Source organism: Phlebotomus argentipes, unplaced genomic scaffold (assembly GCF_947086385.1).
Source record: "Phlebotomus argentipes unplaced genomic scaffold, Phlebotomus argentipes genome assembly contig_75, whole genome shotgun sequence".
NCBI classification, from domain to species: domain Eukaryota; kingdom Metazoa; phylum Arthropoda; class Insecta; order Diptera; family Psychodidae; genus Phlebotomus; species Phlebotomus argentipes.
The window spans coordinates 275,289-286,858 of NW_026776170.1; the positions used below are offsets into that span (position 1 = coordinate 275,289).

Below are 11,570 nucleotides of genomic sequence, written 5' to 3' on the forward strand. Positions count from 1 at the left end.
CAAGAAATTTTTCCATCTATGGATGTTAGGAAAACAATTTCTTATGGAAATTGTATTAAAGCGAAATAAAATTGTCACAGATTATTGCTTTTATAACAAATAAAATTGATCAGCATGAACAGTAAATGAGTTAATAGAAATTATCGAAACAAGAACGTTAACCTTCCGATTAAATGATAATTTCTGTGGATTTATAACAGATTAAATTCAATATTTTCTTATCTCACATTTTATTTCCAGCTTTTCGGTTTCACTAGAACATATTGACATTTCTTCTTTCCATCTGACGAATTTGGCTGAACGTTGTAATATTTGTATTAACCCCAAGGGCCGTGCTTGTGTTAGCGCTTCAGATGGCGATTGATATGCACAGCCTAGATATGAAATTACTATAAAAGTAATCATGGTGTCATTTCCATCTATGAATAAAAATGTAATGTATATGGATTTGGGTTTTCCGGATGCCCCACTGTGGTCCATTTCTTACCTTTGGAAGTAGAAAATCTTACACTATAATATTGCCATCGAAAAAGATCATTGGGTGCATTTTAACGCATTTTGGAATTTTCGATAACAAGTCTAATGAGAATATCGAACACTGCAGTGAATATATAAAGTAGCGGCCTAGTAAAACTGATTTAAACCGTTTTTTTCACAATGAAATTATTTAATTTTTTGTTTATTAAGTTTTCATGCAGGTGTTGTGGATGGGGGTGATGGGGGTGAGTGTGGTCGACAAAGACTGGTAAGTCTCGGCCAGTCGTGGAGAAGGCCATGCCATGGCGGCGTTGGCTCATCTTCGGCTACAACATCGATATCCTCATCATCTCGCGGCGGTGGGTCGTCAGGCGCCAACAAGCTGGCCACATCAAATTGACGCTTGCGCGGATGACGGCTTAGCAATGCGGGCGTAAATGGCGGCGGTGCGGAACGTAGAGATGTTTGCCATGGAATCAGCGGTGTGTCGGGTGGAGGCGACGGGGAATCCGCCCCCTCGTCATCTACAGCCAACCCCATGTGCTTTCGAACCTTGCGTTGTGCCTTGCGTCGCCTAGGCACAAAAAAAATAGTTATTGGTGCTAAAATAGTTCTACAACATTAAAAAATAAGAATTTCCAAATAATCCCTGTAATTTTTTACAATACTTTTAATAAAGTGAAAAAGTGTAACAAAAGAATTAATACAAAGTAAAGTATCATTAATATCTAAAAAAATTGCTATGAGTCGCTGCCAAAATAAACTCATTTTTCTTATTCAGATAGGTAACGATATTAACAGAACAACTGTCTTTTAAAGAAAATCATGTAATGATTCTATAGTGAGTCAATTCTTAATGTGAAAAAAATGTACTTATGCTGTAAAAATAAATAGGGGAGAACCGGGGAATTTGGTTCACAAATTTCCGTATGAATTTTCGATCTATTTTACAAAAAGATTAAACATTGAAAATGAATTCCATTCGGTCTTTGGAAATCACTTTGCTCTAAGGTTTGGAATTTCGTTGTATTTCAAGCTCGGAAACTTTTTTTTTACAGAATGGGTATTTTATTTTACGGTATTTTGCACAAAATTAATCCACCCTAGAGAATTTTTGTATAATTTTGGAACACATGAGAACTTCAGTTTTACAGTTATCGCGCACATGAGTACCGCGCGCATCTTTCTAACTTATTTCGAGAAACATTTTTATTCATTGTTTCCACGGAAAATAGACTAAAAGAAAGGCAATATTTTAATTGATTGGTTGCAAACACCGTTTGGGCCACTAAAATAGCCCTAAGATTTACAAAACAGCACTAATAAAGTCGTCAATTTAACGACTTGGAGATAAAATTTGATGAAAAAATTTCATTGGGTATTCTAAATATAGCATTTTTCTAACAGCTGTTTTGATAGCAGTGTCAATGAAAATTCCGCCAGACCGTTTTTGCATTCCTTTTCGATAGTTTCATAATCTATTGTGAAAAACGGACACAAAAGAAGAAAGTGTCAAGTGAAGAACTGTTGAAACTACAGAGAAAGGGGATAGAAAAGTTGACGCCACTTTTGGCAACCAGAATTTGACAATTCGATTGAGTTCTGTCGGAAAAAATTCAATTCGAATAAGAAGGAAAACCAATTGATTTTCATTGTGCTCTGTATCTTGGCACAGATACATTAGCAGAGACAGACATTTAAAACACATTTGACGGAATATTCTCTATATTTCTCTATATTTTCTGAAAATATAGAATTTATGTTCAATTACTGTTCTGAAAAGGCACTGTCTGCATTTGCTCCACTAAATGAAAGAGCTTATCGCATCAACCACAAATACCAGACATCTTTTCCATAATACTCATTGCGTTTACTTAAACTTAAAATATGTGATAAATGCAGGGGATTGTATGAAGTTCATATGTGGTGCCAAAAACTCGATTCCTAGATATATAAATCGATTTGAGGATGCCATCGGCGTGCACACAATCGATTATTTTTTGAGGATTTTTTTTCCAATTTTTCATGGTTTTCAATGTCATAGAAGACAAAAAACACCCGAAAATATTTATTTATTACTACTGAACGCTTTAAAACAAAAGAAAGTTTAATTTTTCTGCGCAAAATGTGTCATGCAAAACGCCCGATTAGATGCTTAACTACGTCACTGTTCGCGATTCCAATAAGGATAATTGCTAATGAAGAGCGACCTTATGCTGCAAAGGTTTGGTTTCTAGCGCTGCCAGTTTTACCCGGAACAGACATCAAGTTCTGCAGCAGTGATTTTCATATCGAAATTTTGTTATCAATTGCAACTCTTTAAAGAAATAGCAAATAGACAAGCATAAGCTGAGACTTTCGGATCACAAAAACCCACTGACAAGGGACTTATTAATTGACTGCCCCACATCACGGCTCAAGAGACGTAGAGTAGTACATTTTAATGTTGTTTAAGTTCTGTTCATGTTCAAAACTTACATGTCAATGTAATTTGTAAATATAGGGTCTTGTCACTGGACATTTCCCTACACGATAATGCAACCAGCCATTAAACTCCACCTATTGTTAACCTCTTGAGGATAAAACAGATTGTGGAAATATAGGGGATGTTAAAAAAAAATATTACAACTCTTGCTGATTGATTGATCTTGCCATTGATCGTATTTAAAAGTAAGCCAATATGCTCTAGTTGTTTTTTTTAGCGTATAGGATTTGAGAGTCTAATTGTACAAAAATATTGCAAATAAATTACACTGCAAAGGCGAATTTTCCCAATTTTCGGCACAAATAGCCGTTAAAAACATAACCTCTACGGTTCATCGATTCCCAGACCAAATCAACTTCTTGAAATCCCCTGAATAAATTATTGAGATATTAAGCACTTATCCCACAAAGTTAAAATTCAATTAATATTTTCTAATTTTTTGATATGAAATACGTGCAATTTGTTTTACAACGATTTTAAGAGAAAAAATTTAATTGACAGCCTGAAGACGAACTTGCCAAAATCAGTCATTTTTCCCTAAATGGTTTAAAACAAGGGAAATTACACGTTATTCATAACGATAAGTATGTGTATTGAGAAGAATCTAACGGCAGTTCAAATTAGTTTGATAACTTCCTTGGAATGGCTTTATGGACAATGCCATGGTAATGCTGAATATGTATGTACCCAAGGCACTTCATAATATCAGTGCTAATGTAGACTTTAGAGATCTTTGATCGCACAGTAGTTGATTTCCTCGGCTTTTCATGACCCGAATAAGGCACAAGATGTCTGACCTTACTCCTGTCCAATTCCCGCAGCTTTCCCGTATTATAAATTTTTATTATTTTGTTGAACATCTTATTTATTTATGAATGTTTTATTTGAAATCTTTTAGAATATGTTTTTAATTTCAACTTATCACATTTTATATTATTTTTTTAAGACAACAAGAATATCTATTCTCATTAATTAAATGTCTATGGAATTTTTTGGCTCCAGAGGCTGGAAGTAAAAACCTTTCCACAGAACTTGTATTGTAAGCTCTACATACTTCCGGATTTCATATATTGAAGACCATACTTGGAACTTTAAAATTAACATAACTTGGTATTCTGACAGCCCGATCAAGATTATTTTTGGTGCATTGGAAAGGCCTTGCAAAATTTCATTTAACTAAACAAAGATCATAAATTAATATGAACGCCGCTAGGGATCCCAAATCACAAAAATGATTAACAAAAAACAAAATTCATTTTCTGTGGAAGTTTAGCCGTGTTGCAGTCGGCAGAGTGTCGCACTGAGAGTATCACGGTCGTGTGAATGATCCTTATCACAGCAATATGATCGAACACAAGGGTTGCGAAAAAATATTGAGGCTTTCAATGGAATATGTGAAATTGCAAGAAGCCGAAGATCGAGTTGCTGGTAAATATTCGAATTGAAGTAAATATTTCATAGAAATAGTATTTTGCATTTCTACGAATATACATATATATATATATATATATATATAGATGGGAATAATAGCAGTCTGATATCGCTTGCAAATAGGCAATATCGTCTGCAAAAAATATACTCAGTGCCAAGCTTTGTCAGTCTGTGAATTTGACTGGCTGACTTTCAGGTTGAAAGTCACTGGCTGAAAATCAGAGGATGTGACAAACAAGGAAACAAGGAAAACACGCGAGGCCAAATCTGTATTGTCTGAGAGAAACCAAAATCTAAATGTCTTGGTTAGCTTTTAAGCCTTGGCTCTTAAGTGGACTATTGGGGATGCATATTGGCCCCGTTTGAGGGCTTGGACGCCGTTAGCGCAATATCTTTACACCATACCTACTTTTTTTTATTATGATGACTGTTATGTAAGTCAATTGAAAGAAGAAAAATATTCCATAAATTACAAAAACCTGTCAAACCCCCTTTGACTTAATCAATTTGGCAGAAGACAAATATTCTCAGTAAATATAGGGAGTTAAAGTTAATTTGTGATAAAATACATATAGAATACCGTGAATGAAATGTAATTCATGTTAATGCTCTACCACATAAATTAAAATGTATAGCTATTTTTATAAAAGGCATACTCCTTTTTCGCACCATTTCCAAGTTTTTACTACAGTCGCGTTTAAAAAAAAAAACTTTTTTACCAACTAGTTTACCCAACCTTATTATTTTATATTACTACAATTTTTAAAGGAGTAAGAATTATAATGAATTGAGTTTTGACTTGTTGACCTAATTAAAATTCAGAAAAGATCCCAAGTCTTGAGTCAAAAGCCAAACATTCAGAATTTTTCGTGACTGGAAATGGTTTCGTAATGCAAGCACAAATGTAACTTTTTTATTAATGCTAAGTGCAGATTTTGGGCGCCTAATTAATAAAAATTGCCTACAGTTTATGTTCACCGCCCTCACACTCTAAAGAATCGTCATAGTGTCGCCCCGCGTCTTAAAGGAACCAAAAGCTATCCTCAGCAAATATATGTATGAATTATTTGCAATTTATCGCAATAATATTCTCTTACTACCGGAAGAGAAATCCCAGGGTCAAAATACAATAGCCAGTGCAATCTCAAGATACGGATGAGATTTTATAGAAGCTAGAAGTTACAAAACAGCTATATACTATTTGCGCTCGCGGAAAGAGCATAACTTCAATTTAGGGAACACTCTCCGAACGATCCCATTTTTTTTACACACGATAGCTCATGACGTCACAGACATTTTAGTAAAAATAGATTGGGTTGGAGTCTGACAGTTCTCCTGGTAGATAACTGTAAAGTTGCTATAAAAATGTTAGTAAATTCCGATTTTTAGCAGGGCCGAAGGCCCCGCCTTTGCCCCTCCCCCACATTTTCCACTCCAGCTCCATCCCTCCCCCACCACCTCTTCCTTGTATATTTTATTTATCTCTTCGTGAAGAGACGTTCAAAAATTTTGTCATTGGCATTAACGCTTCTAGCGGTGGTCTGATGAACTTCTGTTAGTCTATATAGTTATAGTTTTACTAAAAATTTCCAACGAGCCTAAAATTATTAAGATCGGTCACATAGAACCGAAGTTATAGCGTATTTAAAATCAAGACTTGAAAACCATCATAACTCCGGTTTTATTGCATTCACAAAAACTAAAACATATTTATAGAAACATCCTGACCTGGACTACAACATACTAAAATTTAAAGAAAATTAATGATTTAGTTGCCGAGGTTCAGACATTCAAATGTTTTTTTTTTCTTTTCAATATGGTGGCATTAGTTATGACGTCACAGACTAATGGTGAATATGGGCTGCAAAAGGACGTCAAAATACGACGTTTTGTGAAGAGATTGTCGAAATCGGTTGGTAAACAACGGAGATATGGGCCGGTAAAGGTGTGAACTTTGACCTTCCATATCTCTGTTCCTAATACCCAGGCCCCAGAATTAACGTTTGTTGGATGGGTTATCAAGGGGATGGACCTAGGTCCTTCGATAGCGGTTCGTTAGAAAGGTCTTGAGATAAGACCTTTTATAATATAGGTACTAGCTATAACATACCAGAATTTGGGCTCAATCCCTGCCATAGGGACTGAACAAATGAAGAAAGTGCATTTCGCAGGTGTTTAAAATGGCGGACGGAGGAGGGTGGAGGGTTGGATGTGACAAAAAATATATTCATTAGCACTGCATACTTTAAACCTTTGCCGCAAACCGCGTGTCGATATTTCTTACCGTTTAGACCCCAAAAGCCCGTTTGTTATGACAGACGGACGGAACGACAAACAGACACGAAAAAAGTCAGCGCAATTTTTGTAATTTTAAGATACCCAAAGTCGATTTTAGTTCCTTTGTGAGGTTCGATTCTTTACGTGATTAGAGATATTGTGATGTAAATCCCAGCTGCACAAAACACATTAAATGAAATATTTTGAGGCATTCAATTTACGTTGTAAAAAAAAACAGGCCGAATATTGGTTTTTACGAGTTTTACAGTATTATATGATTATACACAGGTGAATATTGTTACTCTAGATAATAGGTGACTCTTGGTGTTGAACACATCAAATGTATTCCTATAAAATTCATCTCAATCTTTAATATTCAATTCCATTAAATTTTACGAGATACATTTTCCAGTCACATTGTAAATTATTTACAACGCGTATTTTGACTAAAAATTTCAAATGTGATGGAAATTGTTTCCCTTTGGGAATGTCGTGCAAACCCGTGAAAACTTTAAGACAATTCAAATGAATGTATTTGCCACAACTAAAAAAACTATATCTGTTTAATAGATGAGTTCATCTTCGTGTTATAATCCATATTATGGCGTCTAATAAGTTAAATTTTGCGATATTTCCAATGGTACTGTACTTACCATAAAATAGAAAGATTTTAGTGTGAGTCTGTCGTTGAACAGAACATGTGATAGAATATTATCTCAAATGTATTGTATATAATTTTAAGATACATAATTTGCCATTGCAATTGATTTTCCACTCAACGTCAGAATCTTCCAATTATCATATCCGAAGAATAATAAATATATTAGAAGTTGTTGAACAGAATTGTAAAAAATTAAGTGTGTACTTAAGAACTATTCAATTTGACCAATTACATAATGAAAGAATACTAAAGCTTACTTTATATAAATGAGGTCTTATATTTCTTATACATATATATTTTTATGTATACCTAAAGAAACCCTAAAGACTACTGAACGTTATCCAATCTCTGATCCGTTTCAAGAACGTAAATAGTGCAAAATGCGACAATCAGAATGAACGAAGCCTCTGAATAGAAGCATCACGTTCTATTTAATTAATTCCTCCACGTTAAGCCTAATAAATATTATTGATCATTGGCTACATCGGCTTAATATGATTGTTTCAGTGGGAATACTCGTGATTTATAACCGGCAAAGCTTTAACGTAAATATTTAAACCTCTTTTATTTGGTTTTCTTGGAGATCCTGTAAGGAATACCTCAATATCTCTGACCCTACGCTAAAAAGATTGTCGTGTGATTATTTATGTATGACCCTTAACTCAAATTTAGCACAATGCTACACAAAGACAGTTTGCAAGATTTCGAAAATTCTAACCTCACTAGAGCACGAAGGTGAACGAAGAAAAAAAATGCAAAACGCATGACAAAGAGGGGGATAATCAAAAATTTTTTATCGGACTCGAAACTCTTTGGTAAACCCCCTAACCAAATGGTTGTTTTTTACCAATATGTACAATTCAAATTCATATTAAATTTGTGTAAAAAAACCAGGGGATTGCAAGAAGTCGATTTTGTATGGGAATCGATGAAACCGCTAGGTTATGTTTTCAACGGCCATTCTTGTCATATTTTGGACAATTTGCCTTTGAAGTGCAAATTTCTTTGCAACATTTTTGTACAATTAGGCCCTTAAATCCTATCCGGGTCACTAAAAAAAACAACTAGAGAATATTGGCTTTCTTTTAAATACGATCAATGGCCTCAAAGAGTTGCAAATGATACAAAATTTTGACATGAAAATCTCTGCTGCAGAACTTGATGGTTGGTACTGGTTTAACAGGAAGCTCAAGAATCAAAATCTCTGCAGCAGAAGGTTGCTATTCAATAGCACTTATCGTGTAGTCAATATCATATAAGGACCAACATTTCTACTAGAGAAAAATTGGGGAAAGTAGATTTTCTTTCCGGAATCGCGAACAGTGGCATAGTCAAGCATATACTTGAGCGTTTTTCTTGACATATTTTGTGCAGAGAAATTTAAAATTCTTGTGCTTGAAAGCTTTTAGTGCTAATAAATAAATATTTTCCGGTGTTTTTGTCTTCTATTACACTGAAAACCATGAAAATTTGGAAAAAAAATTCCCCAAAAAATAATCGATTGTGTGCACGCCGATGGCATCCTCAAATCGATTTATAAATCTAGGAATCGAGTTTTTGGCACCACATTTGAACTTCTTGCAATCCCCTGAAAAAACCATGGAAATGTTCGTAGTACAAAAACTGCACATCGAAAAAAAGATAACACTTGCTCCATTTAAATCATATAATTGGTTGATTATTTTAAAAATCACGACAATTAAACTTCTTCAAAATCTAACGACGCCTTCTGAGATATTTAGAGTAATGTTGTGCAAAAATTTTGGCGGAAATACACTGTCACTGTTAAGGATATACCAATGTGTTGGTATAGTTGGTTTCAAATAGAATGAAGTTAATAATGAAATTTTTTGCTCATGAATAATGTTTCCTTATTTCACATACATAGAGGCTTTTCAATGGCCAGAAATATTTGATCTGCAATTATTGTTTTGGCATTTGAAATTCCAAAGTACTCACTGCAAGGCTAGAATAATTTGAGCCCAATTTCCTCAGGATTTTTTATTAACGTAGATTATAAATGAAAGAAGTAATATATTTCGGCGATCTTGCCACTAATTTTTCTACTCAAGCCATGTAGCGTAACGGATTGTCATTTTAAGAAACTTTAAATTTTTCATTCAGGAACATAGTAATTGTATATTATTTTATGCTTCAGTCCACAAACTAAACTATTGTTTTTCCATTTCAATCATTGATTGGTTCGTTGATTGGTGTTCTCAGACTATTTCCATATAATTTTGGAATCAAACTTAAAAACCTGTTGTTTAGGCGTAATATTTGGCTGAATTGCATTAAATCAATAGACAATAATTGATTATAAAACTTTTTTAATGAAAACAAATCCTATAGGGTTGGGATAAATCTTGCAATTTCGAAAATCAGTCCTCATTATGTCAATTTAGGTCTGAATTTCTTATTTACGGGTTCTAGGGAAAAAAAATTCCATATAATTATAATGTATAAGTATTTATATATCAAATTTATATCAGTAAAAAATGTATGTTGAGCAATATTACCAACCTAATGATATAGCGTTTTCTTCAAATATGTATGTACAAATGAACAATTTTTTCATTGGAGGAAAAAACTTTTAAAAATGTAGTTTCACATTTCTTTAATTTCTTAACAGTCACACACACACACACACATATGTATATGTATATATATATATATATATATGAGTATGAATACTTGAGTTTCAATTGTATTTCGTGAGTTGTCCAAAACGTTTGGTACTTGCCTGAAGTCTCCTTTACGGAAATCGTCCACATTAGCTGGATGGATAGCCCAGTAGTGTCCCTTGCCATTAGCGCTGCGACCTGCCTTTACAAAGCAATCGTTGAGGCTAAGATTATGGCGAATACTATTACGCCAGCCCGGACCGCGACTTCGAAAGTAAGGATAGTTGTCAAGTATATGTTGATAAATATCGCTAAGTACTAATTTAGCCTCTGGTGAACTGAGAATAGCCATTGCAATGAGGCCAATGTAGCTATGTTGGGGCTTAGGTTCATCTGGCGGAAAACGACCATGCAACAGACTCAAAGCGAGACGCGGCGGAGAATAAGGATTTGGGTAGACTGGTGGTGGATAAGAGCATCTCAAGCGCTCCACCATGGCGTAATTATAAAGTTGCAAGCGATAAGGATCCAAGGGCAGTAACCCTAGCACTGTACTGAGAGCTGATGGAGGCACCTCAGGCGCTTCGGCGTCGGGAGAACTACTCTGCTCGTGACTACACATCACGCACGCTTCACTTTGTCATGTGAACAGCACACTGGCAACTGAAAGTTACTATCAGAAATTAATAGCGCGCGCCCAGCAGGCAGGGGCGCGTCTAACAAACATGCTCAGACCCGCACTCAGGTATTAATACTGATTTAATTCATCAAAGTTATTAGTTTATTAACCAACAATATTATGTTGGTGAAAAAAATAAATAAAAAATAAGAATTCTTTTAATAACCTATACAATAAGGTCTTAGTATTTATTGGATCGTAGTATTATGTCTTAGCGTTGCAATACTATCAGTCAATTTATGCATCATTAAAATTTTTGCAAGGAACAAAGAACACAGGACCTGTTGCAAAATGTAAATGCCAGAGATCAATACGCAGATAATCGAAATATTTTCAGATTAGTTTCAGAATAACAAAAACTTACACTTTTCGTGAATTGCAAAATATCTTTATTATGTATAATGGAACATTTATAGGAAAAATTTACTTTTCCATCTAATTACATTATGATCAATTTTTCAAGATATGTTTCATTTAAATATTGCTGGTACAGTAAAGCTAGATAGTTCAAAACAAATTGCAAGTTTTTCCTAATGCAAAAAAATATGTTTTTACGTTTTTTTTTATCATAAATTACTTAATCATATATTATATGGAACCAAAAATAACCTCCAAAGTATTGTTACAGAAACCCTTCAGCGTAATATGATTTATTTACTCTGAGTGCAGCCCTGGCGGGCACTTCTAGTCTGCTTTTTGGTAATAGCTCAAATAAAACAAGATATTGCAGCGGTAGCAAACAAATAGAAGGCGTTTCGCACGAGAAGATATCCAATGAAAATGTAGCTACGCCTTCGAGGCGGGGTTCAAGCTAGCACGCCTCGAAACTGCTTGCAATACAATGCAATGGCAAATATTGACTACGAGGGTGGTTAAAGGAATGCAATACGTATCGATTGATGATCACGTCACAAGTGGTTGAACAATATTTGAAAG

At 34.5% G+C, this 11,570-nt stretch overlaps 1 protein-coding gene across 1 annotated transcript; it reads right to left on the reverse strand.

The window, feature by feature from the left end:
• Positions 1–230: 230 nt before the first annotated feature.
• On the reverse strand, positions 231–10,614 carry LOC132257028 (forkhead box protein L3). Its single transcript, XM_059753707.1, has 2 exons — positions 10,075–10,614; positions 231–1,051 (listed from the first exon to the last, which is right to left on the reverse strand). The coding sequence occupies exons 1-2, from the start codon at positions 10,575–10,577 to the stop codon at positions 691–693; spliced, it is 864 nt and encodes a 287-aa protein (XP_059609690.1). The 5' UTR covers positions 10,578–10,614; the 3' UTR covers positions 231–690.
• Positions 10,615–11,570: the final 956 nt, after the last annotated feature.